The sequence below is a fragment of the Lutra lutra genome, chromosome 1 (genome assembly GCF_902655055.1).
Source record: "Lutra lutra chromosome 1, mLutLut1.2, whole genome shotgun sequence".
NCBI classification, from domain to species: domain Eukaryota; kingdom Metazoa; phylum Chordata; class Mammalia; order Carnivora; family Mustelidae; genus Lutra; species Lutra lutra.
The window spans coordinates 177,830,344-177,855,457 of record NC_062278.1 but is presented as its reverse complement, the minus strand read 5'-3'; the positions used below and the strand labels follow the sequence as shown (position 1 = coordinate 177,855,457).

General features: G+C 38.0%; 1 protein-coding gene across 4 annotated transcripts; it reads right to left on the bottom strand.

The window, feature by feature from the left end:
* Nucleotides 1–910: 910 nt before the first annotated feature.
* On the bottom strand, nt 911–25,114 carry CRBN (cereblon). Of its 4 annotated transcripts, none has more exons than XM_047746371.1 (11): nt 25,000–25,114; nt 20,715–20,827; nt 19,891–20,093; nt 18,868–19,017; nt 14,786–14,945; nt 6,479–6,541; nt 5,186–5,270; nt 4,291–4,406; nt 3,573–3,637; nt 2,796–2,927; nt 911–1,581 (listed from the first exon to the last, which is right to left on the bottom strand). In XM_047746371.1, the coding sequence occupies exons 1-11, from the start codon at nt 25,064–25,066 to the stop codon at nt 1,401–1,403; spliced, it is 1,335 nt and encodes a 444-aa protein (XP_047602327.1). In that variant the 5' UTR covers nt 25,067–25,114; the 3' UTR covers nt 911–1,400. The 4 variants fall into 4 exon arrangements, with proteins under 4 accessions (XP_047602327.1, XP_047602335.1, XP_047602346.1 ...); XM_047746379.1 differs by having other exon boundaries at nt 20,715–20,824; nt 25,000–25,095; XM_047746390.1 differs by lacking the exon at nt 25,000–25,114 and adding an exon at nt 23,595–23,920.

Genomic DNA, 25,114 nt, shown 5'->3' with positions numbered 1-25,114 from the left:
CTTACAAAACCAGTTTAAAATAGTGTTAAATGCATTTCTTTTATGTATCTGAAAAAAATTTTTTTTTTTTTGTATCTGAAAATTTTATTGGCCAGTGTTAGTAAACAAAATAGAACACTGTGAGACTACACCCTTCAGGTGGCAAAAGTAAAAGTAGTGTGCACTCTCTGTGACTGTGCTGCTGGCATAGGGTAAGGCTGTCTGAACAACTGGTTACAGTCCTATAAACCCAAGGTTGTTAGTACTACAAAACCCCTACAGCTTGGGGATGTCCTACAGAATGGACAGCGTTCTTGAGATGCTTTTCACTTACCTCCTGTACATAAATACACAACATGAGATCTTCAGTTGAGCATTTTAGTTTAGGCAATCATAACCATTGCACATTTGATAAAAGAAAATATTAATAAATTAAAACAAGAGATTTAACAGTCTGTTTTTGGCCTCATACATTTCTCCCCATTCGCTGAACTTTCCCCAATTATGTAAAGCAGTAAAGGTGTCATATTTACACAAATGTGAAAGGTTCTAATCAACACTTGAACACAGAAGCGAAGAGGTAGGTGGCTAATCATTCTATCTAAAACTTCATCTTAATGCTTAAATTAAGCAGCTTGTGAGTAAATATTTTCCATTATTTAAACAAAGATGGTGTAATATTGTTTGCTCTTAAATTTTACTTACAGATTTTCAATTTACATGGAACGGAGGTGCTTACAAAATACAGTTACTTTTAACCAGATAGAAGGGAGGTGTGTTCTAATAAATATCTCTGTTCCGTATTAATTTAGGTTCAAATTGGAATTTGGAACAGAATAACCAGGTTGTTCAGACAAACACTGAGCGAATAAGTTATATTTCTCACTAACAAATGCGTAAGGAAATGAACACTATTTTGGGGCTCAAACTGTATATTTTAACTCTTTAATATTTTCAAAATTTACAAATCAGTATGAGAGAAACTCAAGAAAATTAAAGGACCTTGTATTTGGCACCCTAGCTTTGGGAACTTCTGTCAGAGCACAGGTAAGAACTTGCTGTTGGTTCCATGTATCATGAGCAAGTGGCTAACCTCGTGTTAGAGGAATTACAAGTAAGTTTGTGCAGGAAACCCATCTCCTCCCTTCCAGAGAGGTCTTCATGTCCTAGCAGGCCAGACTATAAGGATACCAAGGTACTAAGGTAGATATTCCTAAAAACCAAGTTTTCTAGACTGTTTTTCATCCTTTCAATAGTATATTTTAATTTAAAACTTCAAATACCTTTTGACTAAGAAACTGCAACCTTCCATGTAATGTTGCTTTTTACTTGGGTATGCATCAAATGCAGTAATTTCCAAAGCAGATCTGATTTTACAAGACCAACTTAATAAATATTAACTTTATCTCTACTGCATTTGTTTATAAGCAAAGTATTACTTTGTCGGGGCTTATCTCATCTTCAGTGTCTGGGATAGTGGGCAGCAGAGCAGATCGAGTCAAACCCCAAAATTTTTGAGGTGACATGTCTTTTTTGGTGGCCGTAAATTTCCATCCAATATGGCTTGCACAGATCCTACACTGGGCGATAGTCCAAGCATACCTACAAAATTAAAGAAGGGTATCAGCTAAGGAAACACATCTCTGTACCCCAAGCCTATCATTGTATAAAGCTGTTATCAAGACAGAACTAAATTCTATATTGTTTCCTGAAACAAATTTGATTGTGCTCTTAAGCTGTGTTTATTTTTTTTCTCTCTTGGCGTTGGACAAAAAACTGAATCTTGTTGATATGGATTAACTCACAGGTACCTTTCCTTGGTGGTTTTGTATTGCAGTCATGTTATAAAACACCATCCACCTCCAGAAATACATTCTTGTGAGTTCAAATAGGTGGTGGGAGGGAGAGATACATGAATTTCTCATCTAAAAATCTAAGAACTACTTCACTGAACTATGATTTTGTCAGAAAATTCATCCAGAAACTCAAATTATAACTAGCAAAATAAACCAAATCATGTAACTGAAACCATTCCCTCGGTATATTCCCACATGTTTATTAACAAGTTAATTCTAGTTTTAATCCTTATAAATAAGACTGGACAATCCAAGTGATATGGTCCTATGTCCAAAATGGCAATTATTATTTTTATTTCAAAGAGAGAAAGCCTGGGGGATGGTGTTTTAAGCAAACGTGGGGCTTGATCTCAACTATCCTGAGATCACGATCTGAGCAGAAACTAAAAGACGCTTAACCAATTGTGCTACTCAGGTGCCCCCCAAAATCTCTGCTTGCCTCTTTCAAAATCAAAGAATGACCCAGAATTCCCTCATTCTTACTCTTTTCAAGAACCCTAAGTAGTTCCCAGGTGGTGCTGCTGGTCCTAGGCTCCTACTTTGAAGGGCACTGGGCTAAAGAAAAAAAAAATTGAAGAAAACCAGAATTCAATGGCTTTTCCAGCTGTTTTGTTTGTCACTGCTTGGGAAATACTCTCTGGTTTGACATACTACAGAATGTGGTTTAGATACAGTTTTACTGGGTTATAAGCCAGCTGGTTTTCAGAATGAGCTAAAAGGAAAAATGGAAAGTCTGGATGAAATGCATAGTTAATTTAAGGATAACTGCAGTTGGCAACCTTCTAACTTCATATTTCGTGAGAGTGCCAAAGTAGCTGTTATACTAGCCATTCATAAAATGAAGAGCATTGAAATAGTATTCATCTCATTGTCTATTTTTGATTATAATTCTAACAACTCTGCTTAGGACTCTGTCCAATTAAGGCAACCCCCCCCCCACAAAAGTAACCACCACATTACCCAGGAAACCAGCTGTGCTCGGTAGAAGGCCGGCCTATGAGGTTCAAGTTGCACGCCTTATACACGGTCAGTGTCTCATGCACATATCCATGAGGATTCACATAAGCTGCCATCGGTCCACACAATGATAAACTACAAGAGATAATCAGCATAGAAGATAAGTCAGAATGGAAAGGAGAAAGTCTAATGAGGTTCTAAGAGGTAACATCAGACCTTTAGTATGTAAACAGGAGGTTGGGAGTCAGCCCAGTTTCATTCAGTCTACATGTTTGTAAAATGGAGCTCATCTAAAGGAGTCTCTGAGAGTGGAAGTACAGTGAAAAGGTCCTATTAGGCATCCTTGGGTAACTGATTACTTTGTAGGCAACAGTTTCCCTACTGTCCTGATTTATAATTATCATTTTGTACTAAAGTAATTCTTACACATTTATGTCACACAGGATTAGTACATGTTCAGAAGGGCCCTATGTGTGCTAGAAGATCCTATCTGAGGCGTTCATCTTAGGTCCTTAATCACTAGGAAGATAAACAAATTACCTAGCAGGAATGGGGAAGAAAAGAATTGCCCCTTTGTTTGACTTTACCATGCCTGTTACTTGTGAATAATATCTTACATCACCACTGCTGCTGAGCACCCAGTCAGGGTTTCTTAAACTCCCATAGAGCATTTGCTGAATGACTGTTTTTAATAAGGAAGATATGGAAATATAGCTTTGACTATAACTCTGTTAGAGCAGTTGGGAAAATGTATTCAGAAGTATACTGAACATTTCTCACCTGAATATTTCATTTTTGGTGGTTATTTCTGTTTCTTGACATTGTTTACAGCAAAGAGATGTACACTAAAAAAATTAAGAGAAAATTAGTGGGGAACATTCACACTTGTTTAATTATGTAATTACACAGCCCATCAAGAAACTAGAGTATTGCTCCCTCTAAATACCATGCTTTCCTCCAACCATTCAAAAACAGAGTTTTAAAGCAGGACTGAGAAAACCTCTGAGATCTGACACATACTCACTTATAAAACTACTGACTTTGTAGGACAAAAAGTAATAGATACTTACAAGCACAAATGCTTTATGTAGAAATGGAAGTGTTTGAGGGATGTAAAAACAGTCTAAGTGTCTGTATGATCCCAAATGAAATATCTAAATTATCCTTTAAATCATGTAAAACTAGCGGGGTGGCTGGGTAGTTCAGTTGGTTAAGTGTCTGCCTTCGGCTCAGGTCATGATCTCAGGGTCCTGGGACAGAGTCTCACGTTGGGCTCCCTGCTCAGAGGGGAGTCTGTTTCCCCTCTCACCCCGTCATTTATGCTTGCTGTCTTTCTCTAGGGCACTCTCTCTCTCAAATAAATAATTAAAATCTTGAAAAAAATAAATCATGTAAAACTCGCAAACAACTAGTTTTCTAATTGCATGACTACATGACTGGGTCCCATAGATAATCAAGCCTAAAATATGGGTGTCATGAACATGGTAACTTTACTCACTTTATTCATAATATCTAGTTCACAGCGAAGTCGTTGGATGGCACTACCAATTTTAAGGAGCTGAATCCTTAATACATCATCAATAGGAAGACAAGCAGCTACTCTGTAAGAAAAATCTTAACGACATGGTGGTTTTTTAAGTTTTAAATTTTTGAAGCAGATATGAATCATACAATAATGTCTTTTTGAAATAAACCCTCTCTACAGAGTTCCCAAAGAATGTACCAGACATAATTATTATAAACAATACTAAAATACACTAGCTATTGAGTATATATTCTTAGGAAGTTCCAAAATTAATTTCTTTTCCCATAATTGGTTTTTTAGAAATGTCTTTTATTTATTTTGAGCAATATAGGTGGGAAAGTTTATTGCAGCGAGAGTGGCAAGCTCCAAAGAGCTGCGCCCCAGAGTTTGGGTTTCTTTTATTAACACTTTTTTTTTTTTTTTTAATCTTTTAAACATGAAAATCAAACCCATGATATAAGAAGTCAATCTGCTACAAGACTAGAAAGATGGCTATAGTAATTGTACCTAATAACCAGAGAGATTATATGTACGTAAGATAAATAAGTCTTAGAACTAGGGTCCTTTTGAAAGCCACCTTAAAGAACAGGGAGAGTCCTGACACTCAAGTTTTTGAATGTGCCCCATTTACTGCAATTTGGTCTATGGCCATAACACCCTGAACATGCCTGATCTTGTCTGCAATTTGAACTTAACAGGAAAACTGCTTAAGATTAGACTACTCACAAAACTGAAGAACTCTGTTACAATTAACTACTCATTTTTTTTAAATGCTCAAAACAAATGTTTTGAATGAATAAACATATTAAACAGAAAAATGATTTACTAAAACATCAAAGGCAATAGGAAGGAAGTAGACTTTGCATACCTATTGGATTTGAAGGAAGAGAATCATCTTTTAGATTTTCATCCCATTCACGCAGCTGTTTCTTGATTCTATCCATTAAAGTTTCCTTGTTTAAAATAAAAGCAGCCATAATAAGGTTCACAGACTTTAATGCCAGATTTTCAACTCATAAAATAAAACTAATGTATTAGTAGCAACTTAAGTTCTCACTGTACTAAAATCTGAATCCCTGTTTAAGAGTGTCTGTTTTCTTACGCTCCGATGACCAAAGCCCCAGTGCATGGGCCCAGCACTAAGTTGGCTTTCCAGGCCCCTCTCCTCGACTGTCTTTTCCCAGTGGCATAGGCTCCTGACTTGCTGTCCTCTAGGTGTTCTCTGATCAACTGTGTGGAACTGGCCACTCTTCTCCCCCTTTCTAGGATGGCTTTTCTGACTCTGTTCGTAGGGACAGTGGCTCCTATAAACTTCACGAGCACTTGCTACCTACATACCTTACTTGGCACCTCTTTAGTAAACAACAGTGCATACTATCTTTTCACAAATGTACGCGAACAGTACTTGTTTATCTGTAATGGCCCAAAGCTGCTGCAGGACAGAGTGAACTGTAGTTTCCTTTAGTGTTGTGCTTGCGGTAAGTGTTCAACCTTCAGTGCTTAGTCTTCTGAAGCAAGATTCCACATCTGTGCATGAGATGATTCACTAAGGGAAATGACTAATATTTGTTGAATGTCCTACTATGTGCCAAGTACAGTAACTATCATTATTCCCATTTTTAAAATCCAATTATTTAGGTAAGTAATTTGCCCCAACCACAGAGGAAATGATAGAAGAGCTTCAAACACAGTCTTTTGTGTCTAAAACCCAGATTCTTTGAACAATTCCAGTTTAAGTTTTGAAAGGCATGGTGATGCCTAAGTATTACAATTTGAGAAGCAAAACACTTGAGGATGTAGAGGACTAACTGGGGATCAGGAGATAAGAAGTTCATATTTTCATATAGGGAAAAAAAAAATAATTTACGGGATTCTTTAATTTTCTAAATCTACCTATGCTCACCACATTTCAAATCCTTAGTAGACCCCAAAATGTCTCATCCTGTCTTAAATTTATAAGCCACTAGAAACTAGGAAAATGAAAAATTCTATAGATTAGATTAAAGGCAAAGTGAATTCAGTAGTATCTGATTCCTTCGTGCTCTACCTAAATGCAAAAGATTGGATTAGTTCTGAAAATGAGATACCACTGAGTATGAAAGACTATGACCCTTAATTATGAAAAGGCTTACCCCAGCAAAAAGTACAAGGTAATACTTACAGCATCATATAAGGAATATAGCCAGCGAGGCCATGAAGTCAAATTTGCACAATGAAACTTTCTCTGAAAACAGAAAAAAAAAGTCACTTAAGAAACTCTATAAAGATTCTTATAGTGGAAAGAAAAATAACCTGAAAATTAATTTTGACCCTGGAAAAAAATTTTTACTTTCAAAAATATGGAACATTTTGTAGATAACCCTGTATCTGATGGTTTTCTATTAAATTTGACAATCATGTTTTTTTTTTTTTTTTAAGATTTTATTTATTTGACAGATCACAAGTAGGCAGAGAGGCCGGCAGAGAGAGAGAGGGGGAAGCAAGCTCCCTGCCGAGCAGAGAGCCCAATGTGGGACTTGATCCCAGGACCCTGAGATCATGATCTGAGCTGAAGGCAGAGGCTTAACCCACTGAGCCACCCAGGCGCCCTAGAATCGTCACTCTTACTGGCAAAGTTCATGAAATTTCAGTGCCAAGCAAACTTAGTAAAATTAAGATGAACTTGAAGAGTGACTAAACATACTTCTGTTGACCACATTACCTGCTTTTATACTATTGATTATTTGTTGGTTCAGTATGTGCAGGGAAAATATCATCCAAATGGTCTTTGTGTAAAACTTTAAATGGCTTTCAACTGAATTACCAAGAGGCAAACATAAGAAATGAGGCAATTCAAAGAAAACAATGATCATACACTTGAGACTCAGCATGATTAAGTCTCCATTTAACAGAATTCAGGAAAGGGGAAAAGCACTGGGTATGTCTTCCAATTGTAGCATTTTGGAATCCAAATGAGAGTGTGCCTAAATCCATAGAAAAATGTGACTTGTACTTAAATTTCAGTAGAATTTCTACATTTGATGAGAAGGCTCAATAATCACTAAGATGTCAGTCCTCAATACCAACACGATTGGAATTAAGATGCATAAGTTAAAGTTCATTTGGAAAAATAAATGTATAAAACCTATCAAGAAAGTCTGGAAAACAAGGTGTTTTATAGGACACAAAAATATGATTGGGAGAATACACTGCAGTAGTGCTGTTAACAGCAACAAACTGGAGACAACCTAAATGTCAAGGAACAATGTAATACATTGTTGTGTATGTATACAGGAGAGGATATACTGCACCTGATCAAGCAAGGCCTACCAAACCCGAGGAGAATAAAGAATGATTACATCTTTCTCAATAAAGAAAACAAAACCTACAGAGGTACAGATATTCATACTTTTGTAGACAACTGACTTTGGGTATGACACATGAAAAGTGGGTGGGAAAGGAGGGACGTGGCTCAACACAGACTGTCCCATAGTAGAACAAGCAAAGCAAGCTCTTAAGACTTAACAAAATGAAAGGGAGATCCTATGCTTGTACTTGCAAGACCAAATGAATGTGAAATGGGGAAGGTACATGATACATGTAGGAAAGACTTGGGACTTAGCTGATAGTTACAAACTAACCCTTGTGCTGCAGAGCTCATATCCTACTCTCTTCTGCAATCCTGTGCTTGAAGAAGTCCAGAATCTAAGATGAGACAATAATGTTCCCCTTCTGTAACAGTCAGAAATGGGAACCTCAATTGTCAGGGACCAGGATGCTAGGAGGAGGTCAAGAGTTTGCTCTACAGATGTTCAGTTTGGAGCTGCCTCTCAAGGGGACATGATAATTATTTTTAAATATTTTAGGGAAATACTTACATGGATGAGGATAGACTTTTCAAGGCTCATGAACCAATGGATTCTTTAATGAGATGAATTTTTGGTTCAATATAATCCTTCTTGTATTTGAAGCTACCAAAAGATAGGTCTGGGATGGCCTCCAAGTACATGTTTGAAAAGTAATTTAAGCCAGAGGAGCCAGAACATAAGACACTTAAGTTACTCTCCAATCAGTTCTTTATGTTTAAGCCAAAAAAAGTTAAGACTAAGGATTTTGATCACAGTACAAATAAATACTACAGAATAAACACACAAAATAAAAACACACTAAAGCAGCCTATCAGGCAACCCTGACTATTCAATAATAACAGAGGCGTCTATGTCCGTATGTGTCTTACAAAAGTTCTCTAGTTTGGTGGCATTATCATCCACGTTCTAAAGATAGGGAAGCAGAGGCACAGAAGTATGGTAAAACTTGCCCAAGGTCACAGCTCATAAATGGGGACTGCTAGACTGTGCATCCAGGGAGTATGACTAACCATTATTCAAATATTCAAAAAATATTTTGAGCGCCCAGTATGTGTCAGGCATTAATTATCTTTACACATTTGGGGTAAACCAGGGATTAAAACAAAGACTAAAATTCTTGTCCTGTGGAGCATATACTTAGTGCAGAGAAGCTTACTTTCTGGTGGTATACTCAGAATTACAAAATGACAAAAATCCAACAAAGCTTCAGTGTGGCTGACTGACACACACTACACACTCCCTGTTCAGTTATTAACCTACACTTAGAACGATGGGAAATGATCATTTTTGTAATACAAAAGCATATAATTTTATTTGGCACTCATGTCAAGATAGGAGCCAAACCAATTTATTCATCTACAAACATTCCTTCCCATGAGAACATAAGGCGACCAGAGAGCATGGCCAGCTAGTCTACTGAGAGCAGAGCAGCGGGTCAGGATGGTAACCACATGCCCTACTGCCCATGCGTGCTTGTGAATGTGACCAGCCTGCAACACAGGTATCTCAGTTCTGTACCTTTTTACAGTGAGAAGGCCATTAAAATTCTTTATCAGAATTATCGTGACAGACTCTAAAGTTCTAATCATAGATCAAATATATTTATCCTTCATATTTGTGATGTGTTTTATACAGTCAACTATACAAACTGAAGAGAAGTACACCAAAAAAGACCAGCTAGCTAATACACAGCAAATAATGCCCAAATTTAGGCCATTTCAATATCTCCAATTTCAAGTCCAATTTAGACTTCTGATACAATAAGCAGAGGCTCCTGTCTTGTATCTGGGTAATAGTGATGGTAAGTTCTAGCAATTTATTGGCATTCTTCACATATATCAACACCATGACTTACTTCTTAAAAGGGCTACACCTCAAAAAAGTTTTAATACCAGCCCAAAAGTTAGGTGCTTAAAAATGACCACTGACTGATTATCTAGAGAAGATGTAGTCACTCTGAGAACAGGATTAACTACTGAAAGAAGGCAGAAAGCCCCTTAAAATGAAATATCTGTTACCTGAAGGAAACTCATCACATTCTTCACTTTTAAACTTCATAACTATAGCTCCACCTTTGTCTTCCAATAATGTGGAATATTTAAAAAAATGTGAAACTCCACTTAAATGGTTCTTTGAAGTACAATGAAATTGGAAGAGTAATGTAAAAGGCTAAACATGAATAGTAAATCATCATCACTGATATACACAGTGACCAAAGGTGGTCATTTATTGTATTAAATCCCATCACGATCAGCAATGTAAATAATGAAAATAATCTATCCAAGCAATTCAAAAGCTACTAGTTTTTTTTTTTTCCTTCCTTCATTTACCAAATCCCTACTTGAATGAAAAAAGGGGAATGGAAGGATATGCTCTTTCCTGCTCTGAGAGTTCTAAACTCCTCAAAGCAGATACACAACTACAAGGATAAGATGTATGCCTGGGAAATCACAAATCTGTCCACGGAAGTGCCTGACCACGCAGAGCCTAAGATTTCAAGACTTTTTTCTTCTTTACTATAAAAATAGGCAATGGATGTTACTGTTTTACTGCCCCTATTATTATTCTGGGACAAGACAAAAACAGATTCTTAAGTTCCTATGAAAAGGCAAAGCAACAGTAGCCCCAAACACCTTGAAAAAAGAGAAGACCAGCAAGGGGGTCACCAGTTATATTTATATTTATAAAAATTATAAATTGTCAACGGCTGTAACAGTATTATGGAGACTGACAACAAAGCAGAAGAAAATGAAGAATCATGAATTTGGTCTACATGACATCCGGTCATAGCAGTGAAGGAAATTATGAGCTTTTCAGAAAATGCTAACAGGACAATAGGGAGCCATCAGGAAAAAAAACAGAACTGAATTCATAGCAGGATAAACCATACATGGATAAAAGCTTAAAAGTTTTGATTTCATTAAAAGCAATGAAATCAACAATCAAGAGTAAAAGATGACATTTTTAGTATTTTTTTTTTTAACAAGATTCCTCTGGGGAAGTAATTTCTAGATATAATTCAGAATACAGAGGCATTAACAAAGGTAAATTCAATTACCTAAGGACAAAAAAAAAACCTTTCTAAGATATGCCAAAGACAAGTCACAAACCAGGGAAAATACTTGAAACCTATTAGGTACAGACAAAGGGTAAGTTTCCTGACATATGATGAACTAAAAATCTACAAAGGACAAATACAATGAACAGATGCTTCCTAGTAAAGAAAATACAAATTGCCATTCAACACAAAATGTTACACCTCATTCGTATCCAAAGAAATTCATATTAAATCTCCAATAAGATTCTGTATTTTACTTATCAGATCATCAAAAACTAAGTTGAACACTACACTGTCTGTGAAGCTGATACCAGGGTACACTTAGGAAAAACCTTCAGTAAGACAGTCTGAAAATATCTGTCCAAATTACAAATGCAGCTTCCCTGTCCTTCAATAATCCCATGTCTCAGAATTTATCATACATATTTATGTGTATGAAGGGTCAGTGTACACGGTCATCTTTGGGGACTGGTTAGACACAGGCTAGTGCAGCCACACCAGAGAACACTGCAGCTCTGGCAGTAACAAGGAAGCTGTGTTCCAAAAGCCAATACAGAAAATCTCCTATTTAAAGAACAAGGACCGGGACAGTGTATCTTTCACGTAAGAATACAGAACAAAATGAGAATATCTGTGTCTTCACAGAGAAAGTATGGCAGACTTGGAAACCAATGTGTGAGCCCGCATTGGAGGGCTTTGTTCTTGGGAATCAGTCAGTGTTCAGTTCTTCCCTGTTCCATATGAGCATGGCTTATAAATTTAGCAAGACTGGAAAGATGAGCATCAAACACTTTCTTAATTTGTTTCCACATTTCAGTTTTTTATATTTCACAGTCAACTCTTTTCTGATGAACGCAGTAGGGCTGTAATAAAGGAATGAAGAGATAGTCTGGGTAAGGAGGGAGTGTACTTAAAAACGTGTACGTCATGCCCCCGAGTAGGTTAAAGAAACGCTTCCTCGCTGAGTCCCCACTACAAGAAACCCAGGGAGGGGTGAAAGGCACTGAGACAGGAAATAAGTAAACATTAGTTTCAAAGATCAAATCACAGAACAAGGAACATTTCCAGATGGAAATGAACTCTGGAAGAGTGTTCCCTGATTATCCTGGCTGAACTCCTTAGGGGATTAGGGACATCTTCTCTGATGCTGCCCTGCTGTAGTGCATGATGACACTGGAATACTTGTGGAAGCTTAATTCTTTGTCATTTGGGATGTGCAGCTCTCAATGGCAAATGTGGAGAAGTGTGTGCAGTTTCAAGGTTCACTGAATATACATCAGGAAGGCCACACTCTGAGACCCTCGAAATACATTTCTGCTAAAAAGGTGGGGCAATTTGGTAAGCTTGGGTTGGCTTAGAATCACACGAGCATCTTCCAATTCTGACTACTTCTCAGACGTGGAAGAAAAACGGATGCGCTGCTTAAGATGCTGGTGGGTAGTATGGGGCAGATGTGAATAAACTCTATGAAGAGGAGTGCCTTGAGCCTTAGATCCATCTAAAGACAAGCGGTGTTATGCGATCTAGTCCTGTGGTACGTTAGCACCTGGCTAACGGTGTAGTAAGCCAAACCAGAGACAGGACCAGCACATGTGGACTGCCAAGGACACCTACCATCCCCTTTCCCTTCACTTTGTGAGTGGCTCAGGGTGGAGAACAGTTTTTTAGGCCATCTGCAGTCCAAAACAGATGAAGCAATTTTTCTTGCCTAGTGATCTAGACCCAAATTTCAGAACCTAACAAACCCTACTCAAATTTTAAGCAAGGGAACACATTTAACAATCTGTAATACACACAGGATGAAGGAACTGTATTTCCTAAATCTAAAACCTTTTATGCCTCTCTTCTTCCTTAGCACCTTCTGTTTAGTCCTTGGCAACTCTGAACATGAAAGTAACCGAGTGCTAATGTTTGAGGGTCTAGAATTATTATTATTATTATTATTATTATTATTATTATTATTATATAAGTAAGACAAGAGGGGAAAAACGGACCTGGTTCAAGAAACATGCTTCCTTGGTCTTTTCATGTCTGGCTCTCTTTGCCTGTGGTAAGCCAGTGGCAGCCCTGCTGCAAAGGCCTAATTCGGAATTTACTGTGAACAAGCTAAGGTGCTTTAGCCACAGGACAGGAAGTCAATCAGTAGTTCATACAAAAATTAGAATAAAAAAGCAGTCTTATTTGTTTAACTCATAATTTAACTCATCACTCATCAGGGTTAAGATGGCAAGATCCCACAGACAAGGACACACAGCCAGCATGGAGCACTTAAGCCAGGAATGAATGACTGTCACACCCTACGCTTACCACTTTACAAAGAAAAATTGGGATTTTTTTCATGTTTTTTTTTCTTTTTCCAAAGATCTTATTTATTTATTTGACAGAGAGAGATCACAAGCAGGCAGAGAGGCAGGTAGAGAGAGAGGAGGAAGCAGGCTCCCTGCTGAGCAGAGCGCCCGATGCGGGGCTCGATCCCAGGATCCTGAGATCATGACCCGAGCCGAAGGCAGCGGCTTAACCCACTGAGCCACCCAGGCGCCCCTCATGGTTAATTTTTAACAACCAATCTTAGTGCAGAAGAATGATACAAATCAAAACAACTGATATCTCCTAAAAAACAAGCCCATGGTTGAAACATGCAACTATCCAAATACGATAAATGGCAGCATCTTGATGCAGTTTCCTCGCCACATAACATCACACCAGCACCCGGTGCTGGACACACTATTAGGCATTAAACAATAAATTCCAAAGCTACTTCCTTGGAGCCCATGTACCTCAGAGCTGACTCTGACATACTTATTTCAAGTGATATTTAAAATGACCATGGGGACAAAATCTTCCACTGTTCTACCATTAAACTAAAACAGGGGTGAAAGTATGTCTCTATCAGGTTTGAAAAAAGAAGGACTGCCTAACTATACAAAAGTTGCCTGCAAACTTAAGGCAGTATTTCTTAAATCTTCAAAAATATTAGTGTTAAGGTGGCATGGGAATCCTTAAGCAATCTAAACATTTATTAGATTGTTTCTAGAAACACTTGTTAAAACACACAAAACCATGTCTCTAATTGTCCAACTGAGAAACAGAATAACAAGATCAAGAAGCCTACAGACACCTGGTTACGAGCCTGCTGCCTGCCAAGAAGCCATTCTCACAAGGCCCTCTCTGAAAACTAGATGAACTCGACCTCAAGAACATTAAAAGTGGTGGTACATGGACTAGTGCAGAATACTCCTTTTTCAATTGTCTATACTGATATTAAATCAGGATCCTATGGTAATTTACTCACAATTAAAACCTGCATGACTTGACAAAGAATAGGGGTGATTAGTGCACAATTTTTCAGGTTAAAATAGAAATTATCCCCATATTTTAAAAAGATAAACCTCAAAGAACCTGTACTTCCTAAATTTAAAAGTGGATAGTCATTTCCTTTAGGCAGGAATTGTATACTCAAAACTGATACATCGCAAAAATGAGTGGAAACAGGCTTCATCAATTATTTTCTAGAGTGATCTAGCCAAAAGGATATGTGTAAGAACTAATGCCGAAACAACCAATGCTTTAACAGAGCACATAGTCTCAAGCCAACTTTTGTGGTGTCAACCACAATGTATAAACAGACAGCTAAAAAATTTTTCTTTCAGAAGTCCAGAAAAATTGAAACACATGACTACTATGTGCTACTTGAAATGCTTCTTTAAGATAATGTGCTTGTAATTCAAGAGCCAAACATCTGATCTGATGGTAAGAGATTTAGTAAGAGATTTCTCCAGAATTAAAAATCACAAACTATTAATTAATATACAACTGACAGGCATAGCAGCAAGAACACCTTACAGAATTGTGACATTCTACTATTTTTGCAAACTGCTTTTACATAAATGGCTGCCCATGAAATTTTCAGAAGCTCTAGCTTTGATCAAATGCAGCTAGAGTATTACCACAGAAGATGTCTGGGGAATGAATCATGAGAGCTGTTTGTGTTCCTTTCTTAAATACAGGAAAAAAAACAACCTGTCTTCATTTTTTGAAGATGCATAAAAAGTCAGTTTCTCACCTTCTGGTATTTCTGCCACCATTTACATGAATACTGGTCTTCCCATGAGACAGGTTTTGAAGGAAATATCTGGCATTTATTGAGGGATTCTAACTGAACTGCAGACATGGTTGAAGGCAACACACATTCAGGAAGAATTTGCACTTTAGCTTGCTGGATTCTAAAATAAAGAGAACCAAGCACGGTGTTCATTTTTAAAATAAACTAACTCAAACTATTAAGTTTCTAAACATTATGGGTAATTTTAAAAACTAAGATTTTCAGTTTTCTTTTTTAAACATATCTATAGGATACTGATGTTAAGATGCAAGAATTTTCAGAAATACTTTATTCCAGAAATTATACCAATGTTAAAATCAAAGAGAACCTAAAGCATAGATTTTCAATCTCACTGTGAAATGTAAAGGGAGATTTGTATATTTCAGATAAATATAGAGTCTACTGATGAAACGAAATTAAAAAAATCAAATTACAACCATCTACTACTGCTTGATACTTCTAAATTAGTTTCTTAGACATTCTTAAATACCCTACAATCCCTCCCAGATCCCCATCTGCTGCCTGGCTTTTACACCTGTCCCTTCTCCTAAGTCTAATCTAATTGGAAGAATAGGTAGAGAAAGGAATAGAAAATAAGAACCCACTTTTATGGATAGTTAAAATAAGACTACAGAATTACATGTACCCTGTATTGATATGTGCATTCTTTTTTCTCCTCCTCAAACATTTAACCTGAAAATGCAAAGAATCAAAATATGCGTATTATCTTTTCTTACCTAAAAATTACTTAAACTCCCATGAGAGTGAAGTCACCATTTCCAGACTACTTGAGAATATCATACCCACAAACATCTCATCATGAAGAAATGCCAACAGGAATACTGTACCTATGAGCTATTTTCTTTTGAAGCATTTCTCCTAGAGTATGGCTCTTGAAATGCAGAATGTATTAGTACATTCGAATGCTGGAACAAATCACTATCAGACTGACAAAGTTCAATGTATTACAGTTTCTGCTTCATTATTAATAATGTTTAGAAATTCTCAAGTGGTTTTTCATATTATTCACTGCCTTGACCCACAAAAAGTAAGGAGTGACATTTTGATACTTCTACTTATCTATTAAATGAAAATGGCTAACTTGGTTAGACTCGTTCCACTAATGTTATTTCCCTCCTGCAAGCTCAAATTTATGTATGCATGACTTCTGAAAATCTTTAAAAAAAACAAACATGTTCAAACTATAATCAAATTGTTCTCATATTATTAGAGGTCGTTAAAAACAAACAAAAAAATCTCTTCAGCTGTCACATGAACACAAATCTTATTTTTAAAAACAAAGTGTGTGCCATTCTACAGAAATGTTTAGAAATCTGAGTCTTCTTGAAGGTCATCAGCAACTAAATAATGAATGATGTTTAACTCAACTATCATGTAAGATTTTATTGTATTATGATAAAAATATCAATGTTACTGAAAGATCGGCTTTCTGATCCTTTTACTGATTAGTCTGCAGTACCAGCTGTCCCAACTGCCTTGCAGGACTGAGCAACGCTCTCCGCTGCTTTTGCTAGACATTCCCAGGGTCCGCTGCACACACGTGCTAGTTCTCCCACCTGGTGGGTTCTGTTTTAAACAAATCTACTTTTCTTTCTTTCCAATCTGTATATAGCAGTTGCTCTGTGATTATAGGTACATAATTTATGTAAGTAATATTAAAAAAACAATGAAATATGACTTAAATAAAATGGCTTTAATGAATAAAGCTGAGCAATAAAAACTGCTTCCAAATTAGGTTCAGACAGTTCTAGTAATTCAGATAATTATTGATTATTGGTTTTGGATATGACAGGTAAGAGAACTTGTCCTATAATTCCCAAAAGGGTATTAATCTCCTTCTCTCCACATGCTAAGGAATACTCAGGAATTTTTGAAGGGTTCTATGGTGATTCAATGACACACTTCTACTTTATCATTAACTTTTCAAAAAAACAAAACCAACCAAACAAAAAAAACCTTCCATGTGTTCAGAAAATGCTGAAGAAATAAAGACTCCTAACTCAGAAGAGGCCAGAAAGCAGTGCTATATAGTTTTTAAATGAAGGGTCATTTACATAAAAGAAATGTGACTATTATCTAGCACTACTTGACTGGAGAAAAGGAAAACTGGCTTGAGTTTCAAGGTGCTATGGAGGGAGTTCAAGTAGAGTAAGAGGAGCGTAAGTTTGGAAGTCAGGGGACCTAGAATCAACCAACTGTTGCTTACTAGCTGCATGAATTTGGGCAAATCACTTCATCTCTCTAGGACTTAGTTGTCTTATTTGGAAAAAGAGGAAATGCCCTATATTATCTCTATCTCACCATTTCTACTAAAGGGAGTTATAAGCCAGAGGGGCAAAGCAACCAGAGAAATCCCACTCTAGGGAAGCCTTTTATAGTAAGAAAGACTCACCTCTGTGAGAGGTCTTAGCAGTGGGCCTATGGAATAATAAAGAGAATGTTCCCAAGCCAAATCTTGTCTAACCCTATCAGTTTCATGTTTATCTTCATTAGAGTCAAACATAGTCTTTGACCTGTTTTCAGAGTTAATGGTCTACTGCCATCTTGTGTTGAAAAGAGTTTTTCCACAATCAAAAGTGAAGAAAGCCTCACAAACATACTTTTCTCCCAAGTCATTTTTCTTTTATGGTTCCTATAATATAGTATCCACAAATAATAAAAATTTTATGAGGAGGATAAGAAGTACTTTAAATATGGAACTGTCAGTAAAATCTGCAGTAACAAAACAGCTTGCTAATTATCACAATGCAGAGCCCCCAGGAGCACACTTTCATTCATTCACATAGCATTTATGGTTCTAAGTATAGAACATACAGGCAGCTCATCTATTGATGGAGACTGATATACAATCCTAAAATGATAGTACAGTGTATTAACACCATAAGAGTCTGCATTGGGAATGTTCTGGGGGTACCACTGAGGGCTCTGGCATCTCATCCCTCATTTTTCTATGCTTTCTCTAGCCCCAAAGGGTTGCTTTATTTGTCCATTATACTTCCGTAATTCAGTGATATTTGTAAATGTCCACCATGTGAACAAGACAACACTTCTGAAGTTCCACGTGTTCATAAGATATTATCTGTTCAACAACAGAGGTCAGGTAACATTTTCAGCTTCACTATAAAGAGACCAATTCACTAGGACTGGGTGAACTCCAAGAATCTGTATCCTTATAACACATCACAGGTGATTCTTATGTGCCAGAGTTGAGAACCACTCCCTCAAGAGGTAACATCAATTATCTGGACAAATGCTTATTTTGTTTTGCTTTGTTTTTAAAAGGATAAAGAAAGGTGAACTGGATTTTTTTTTTTTTTGATGATGTTAGTGATACTTTAAAAGCTTGAACCATGAGAACCATACCACAATAACTGTTAAAACAACATACTCAGAGAATCTCCAAACTTTATAAGGTACAGAGACAACAAGCATTTACTGACCACTTATTATATGTTAATACATTCGTGGGTGATGTAAAATTCACACCAGAGATGAGTGCTAACTGCAAATGGCTTCTACAGCTCAGATGGAACAGCTGGCAGGTGCAACTGGTGTGGTTTTCAAATATCACAGGAATACTGCAAACACCACAGGTGTCCTGGTGCGCACACAGAGCGCAGAAGCTTGTGGCCTCTCCACTCTGAAGACAGGCCTTCAATCCCAAAGAGGCCCTATCCCCAAAGACAATGCACTTTGGGTTTGTATGACTATTCTCAAACCTGGAGGGTCATGAGAATCACCTGGAAATCATGAAAAAAAGATGCTACCGCCTCACCCAAGGTTAAACCACTCTTTAGGGATGGGAGATGAGAATGAAACCCAAGCTTCTATAGTTTTAAAACTTCCTAAGTGGTTCTGATGCATAGCCAAGATGGAAACCACCAGGCTATACCTTCAAAGGAAAGAGAACAACTAATTCAAAGTTACAAAATGTTAAGGATCAGTACAATAGAAAAAAAATATAAGAAAACCACCTCATTTAATGATGTACACACAGCTTTAAGATCCATGGTATTTCTTACCCATCTGACTGTGTTCTTAGCTCAAGGACTTTGAATCTTTGTCTTCCAATTGCTTTCACTTTCACTATCTCAATTCCGAAATCCTGTTCTTCTCGATAGGCATATATCTCTGCTGTTGTTCCAAACTGTGCTTCCCTCTCCTGTATATTACTTCCAAGATAAATTTTAAAAGGAAATAATTTTGAACATTTAATTTTTAAATATGCAAAGTTGGCAAAAAAATTTAAATGTGCAAAGTGGCAAAAGCAATACACATGATAAAAAAGTTACAGCATTTAGCCCTACTGCAAAGCTATTATCATTTTATTTTGAAATCACATGAGGAATGCAGACATAGAAGTCTTCAGTATTACAATGAGAGCAAAAAACAACAACAACAAAAAAAGGAATTCCAATTAGAGCTCTTTAGGAAAATAATAGGTCTCTCTAGTCATTGAAAATGATCTAAGACTGACAGGGGTTTAAACTCTCATTTTCCAAACGAGACATTCTTTTACTTCAGTAGACCATCATTGCCGCTGCTTAATATTAGCAGCACTGTAGTCGGGTGGGAAATCCCCGCGTTCATCTCCTGCCTCTACCACTGACTTCCTTCGGTTACCCCAGAACACCTGAAATAGCAGTTTGCCACCGGCCTGTAACGGGACAACGCAGGAATTCCGAGACACAGAAAAGAACAAGTTACTCCTTTGTAAAAGTAATCCTTCACATTAAAATGTCAAAGCCCTCTTTCTCTTTAAATAATGACAGTGCTTGAAAATAAGATGCCAGAAATTTTCATTAGACATAAGTGATTAAGTTTCAAATATCAGAAAGTTTGTGTGTTACAGTGAATGTCTGATCTAAATGGTAATAAGAACAGTAAAAATAGTCCAACTTGCACTTTTAATCTTTTCATCAAAATTTCTTACCTCACATCCTTGTCTTATCTTGTCTCCTGTGCATGCAAAATAATAAGTCTGACCTCTGCTGTGGCTCTACGCGAGAGAGAATGCGTTAAGCAAATTCACTGTAATATTGTACCTGTATGCAAGAACCGCAAAGGTCCTGTCTTTCTGAATTAAAGTCCGCACCATACTGACTTCCTGAGGACGAAAAAGCTGAAGAGGTAAGGTCTGCCCAGGGATCAGGATCATCATCACCTGCGGCAGAACTGGAATAACCTGACAGCTGTCGTCATCGTGCAAAGTTCTGCCATGAAATTCTTCCATATCAGCGCCCAGATACTATTTAAGAAAACACAGATGCGCTGTCATTTCAGACATGTAATAAAAGTACAAACTCAACATGGAGCAAATCAGATTAAAAGAAATATAAACAGACACGACTATTTATTTAAATAACAAAGTCGGTGCATCAGCCTCCCACACGAATCAGAATCTAATTCTGATTCTTAACGAGTGGAAGTTCTATTATCTTTTGAGGAATGTCTCACAAATTCAAGAGCATTTTTTAGTTCAAAATATTTTTCTTTGACTAAGATAAAAAACATCTCTATGTCCAAATATCACACATGACAACTATAAAATGTTAGAATGTTAACTAACACCCTAGTACCAAGTAGTGCAGAGAGTAAGGAGTACTTCAGTAGCTCCATTACTAGCAGAAACATACGGAGGAAGACAATTCTTCAAAGAATTGTCCAGGACATAGTATCAAACCGCTTGAAAATTAGCATGTGTTTAGAGTTAAGCATGTGTATTTCCTGGTAAATGCCCATGTCCTCATCCACAATTCCTACTATGAAGTAATATCCAATAAGGCTAACCTCAGTCACTTGTTGTAAGGAACCTCCCTCTACTGTCGTATGTATGCATCTACTGTATAAGATTTGTTACAGTACATACTGTATGTGATGTTGGCAGACTGGTGTCAAAATTTATGACGTTTGGTTTTTTCGCTTCTTTGCTATCCTGGTCTTCGACTTCCATTTCAATTTCATCTTCTTCCTCACTCTCTGCTATAAAAGTAAAAGAGTATGAGAAACAAAAAATGGATGCAAGAAAATGTCAAAGCAATATTCCCCTTCAAATGCATAATTCCTTCATGAGGATTCTGAGCCCATGAGAGGGCTTCTTCTAAACACCACTCGCATGTGGTGATCTCCACATCTTGTGAAGAGGCAGCCAGAGCCTGGGGTGTATGCCGGGCTCTGTCACTAACCACTTTTTTTTTTTTCCCCTTGGAATAGTTCAAGATTTACATAGAGATTGCAAAGATAGTACAGAGATTTCCTTTTCCTGTAGCTCTCCCCTCCACTTACCCTATAAGCTAACATCTTCTATTAGTATGGTACACTTGTCTAAGCTATCAGTGTGGGTACATTACTACTAACTAATCACCACGTTTTATTCGGATTTTCTTATTTTCACCTACTATCCTTTTTCTGTTTCAGGATCCCATCCAGGTTGGCACATGACATTTACCTGTCATGTCTCCTTAGCCTCTTTGGGGCTGATTTCTCAAACTTTCCTTATTGTTAATGGCCTTCACATTTTTTCACATTTGTGAGGAGTACTACTTAGGCATTTTGTAGCGTGTCCCTCAATTAGAATTTGATGTATTTCTCATGATTACACTGAGGTTATATACCTTGGGGAGAACACCACAAGGGGCTAAGGGCTGTGTTCCTCACATCGTATCAAGGGTGCATACGATCAATATGACTTATCACTGCTGATGTTGACCATAACCACCCGCCTGAGGTATTGTCAGGTTTCTCTACTGTAAAGTTACTTTTCCTCCTTTCCACACTGTACTCTCTGGAAGCCAATTACATAGCACAACTCACACTTAAGAGGTGAGGGACTATGCTCCCTTCTCCTTGAAAAGGAAGTATCTACATAAATACTTAAATTCTTCAGTGTGCGAGATTTGTTTCTTCCCTCTTGCCAGTAGTAACTAACTTAGACAATTTACTTCACCTGATTATGCCTTAGTTTCCACATATGAAAAATGACAGCCAGGAACAAGAGAATCTCTAAGCGTCTTTCAAACTCTTAATTTTAAGAGTTTTTACAGAAGATAGGAACAAAAGAGGGAGGGAGGGAGGGAGAGAAGGAAAGAAGGAAGGAAAGCCCCTTAATTAAAATAGAAAAAGTTAACATTACTACCCAGCAAAAATATTCTCATAGCAGGGACATCACTTCCTTGGCTGTCACTGTACTATTAAAAAATGAAACGTCAATAATCATTTTCATTCCAATTTTGTTTTGGAATTTTAAATTAAAAATAAAGCTCACATGGAACTTAAAACATCTTTTAAAGTAGTATCTTAGAAAACTCTCCCCACACATAATTTTTGAATTGTAAAAACTAAGCCGATCTACTTTAAAACCTTGATGTTATTAGTAATAGAAAGTTAGAAAAATAGGTGCTATTCTACTAAATGGGAGTCTGTCCTGTTAACGCCAGCTGTGGGTAAAATTCCTACCCTAGATCAGCAGTTCTCAACCAGGGGCGATTTTGTCCCTCAAGGGATATTTGGAAATGTCTGGAAATATACTTGATTGCCACAACTAGGAGAGCCCTACTGGCATCTAGTGGGCAGAGGCCAGAGATGCTGATAAACATCTTATAAGGATTGCATCGGGCAGGACAGTTCCTCACAACAAAGAATTTTCCAGCCCCCCAAATCCAACGTGTTGAGGTTAAGAAATCCTGGCCTAGAAAAACTGAATCTCATTTTTTACCTCATATTTCCCATACTTTACATGCCCCAAATACACTTCTAAACAGGTAAAATGTCATTACAAAACTGTCATTTTCTTTTGTGTATGTCACTATTTAAATCAAGTTACTTCCAGCTGGGTTCCTGACAAGAAAAAAAAAATGTTTTTCAATGTAGTAATTGCCCTGGACTTTCTATTAATTCTCAGGAATTCCTAGATACAGGAATTGGTCAAAAAGAGTAACATAATTATTTCAACTTATATTTAAATGGTTGGCCAGTTGTCTAACATTTCACACATATTTTTGCTAAAAACAGAATTTTCACCAAAAGTAAAAAAAAAAAAAAAAAAAAGAATCTCAATCAATTTCCTTATATACAGTCGCCTTTCTCATAAATATGGCCAAAACCCACTTCCCTGTACTTGGTTGTTTATTTGTTAATGTTTCTGTTGGCCAAGATGGATTCTATGCATCTTAAATATTAAACTATTTCCTTAGCATTTACAGAGTGTTGCTCCTCAAAACAACTCATACTACATGGACTTATGGGTGATCCAATGTTTCTTTACAAATAAAACATATGATTTAGAAAAGCTTTATTATATCTACAACCTCTCTGGGCCTTCTCACCCTTGATTCTTTTTTTCTTTTTTAAAAAATTTATTTATTAATTTGAGAGAGAATGTGCGCATGGGAGCGTGGAGGGGGAAGAGGGAGAGAATATTCAAGCAGACTCCCCTCTGAGTGTGCAGCTGATGCGGGGGCTAGATCCCAGGACCCTGAGATCATGACCCAAGCAGAAATCAAGAGTCAGTTGCTTAGCCAACTGAGCCACCCAGACAACCCCTCACTCCTGATTCTTTTCAACAAAACACACACTGTGTTCAGAACTACCAGGGTGAAGTCTGATGACTCATCTCATGCGGGAGCACCGGCATGAATGCCGACAGAACATCAGTAACCTTCCTGAAACACTGGATCTGGCAGATTCAGAGTGGGGCTGATGTCTCTGAAATAAACAGCTCAGCTCTTCAGGCAAAGGCTGACACACTTACCTTCATGTCAATTCAGTTAGGTTGGCTTCAGGAACAACCACCGACTCTGACTCTGGTTTATTTTTACATAAAAGGTCCCTTCTATATGGTGGGCATGCATTCAGTCTTCTCCTTCAATTCACACAACTCCCAGGGGACAAATTCATCCTTCGAGAAAAGTCTTCCTTGGGCAACTCCCTGTAACCCCCAATTGTTTCCTGGCAACCCACAGAAAAAAGCCTCAACCCACTGGCAAGAGACTCAAGCTCCCCCAACAAATTAGACTCAACCTACCTCAGCCTAGGCCTTCTCTTCCACAACCCCATCCTAAGTGTATGCTTTCGGATGTCTCCAGATCCATTTCACAGTGCTTTACCTGAATCCCTCTTAAGGACAATAACAGCATTAATTTATCAGGTCCTAAATCAACTACCTTTTGCCTCATAGAGAATATAAACCTCCTCAAGTACCAGACTGTGTATCATACCTATTTTCAACTCCACAACATCTAACCGGCACGAGGTGAAGGAACTCACCTAACAGACCCAGTTTGTCTGGTAACCTCTTAAAAAGCATCACTTCTATAGCCTTCCATGACAAATTTGTACAATGAATTCATACACTTTTTTTCCGCCCAGGATTCTAATATAAAGCCAAGGTCTAAATTTTCGTGAAATATAATGGAAAAAAGAAAACTGAATATAAGATCACACTCCTAAGTCTCTATCGAGCATAATCTATATTCTAAGCATATTATACCTGCTTGAGCTACAAACCTTGAGAAAAACATACCAATACTGCCTTGGCAGTGAAGTGGTTAAGCGACAGAGGCTATGCTGACTGAAGGACTAGAACTGCAGTTCCGGCTCTGCAACTGTGTCACCTTGGGCAAGTCACTGAACTAATCCACTAATCCATTTCTCACCTACCAAATCGGGATCAGAGAAGTTATGCGGGGAGGATTAAACAGAGAGATGTATGCAAAGCGCTTACTGTAGGACCCCTGAAATGGTTAAGTGCTTAATACTTGTTAGCTGTCACTCTTACTAAACGGAAGAAGTCCAGAAAAGTAACGGCTGTTAACCTGTCCGGGTCCCCCATATCCCCTCCCTCTTTCCCCCTCAGTTTTAAGCCGCTTCCTTGGAGCCAAGCTCTGGACACACAATGGACAGAGAGAGGAGGGTCTCTGTTCTTGGGAGCAGGCCCCTCCCCAATCCCAAAACCCTCGCCCATAGCTTGGGGCGACCCGGCGTGAGAGAGATGCGCCGGGACCCGGTCTCTGGCCAGAGGCCTGACGTGCAGTCGCCTTTCCGGGGCGCCCCGGCAGGCCTCGGTGCCCCGCCGCCCGTCTCCCTAGCCCTGCCGCGCCGCTCAAGGCTCGAGCTTAGCCCCGTCCCGCCGCCGGGTGCCAGCCCCGGGAGGTTACCAGGGAGGAGCGGCAGGTGGTTGCCCATGTTGTGCGCAGCGTCCTGAGGGTCTCTCTCGCCGGCCATGTCTGTTTACCCGCAGAGGAGGCTGGGACAGGGCGGCGCCCGAGCAGC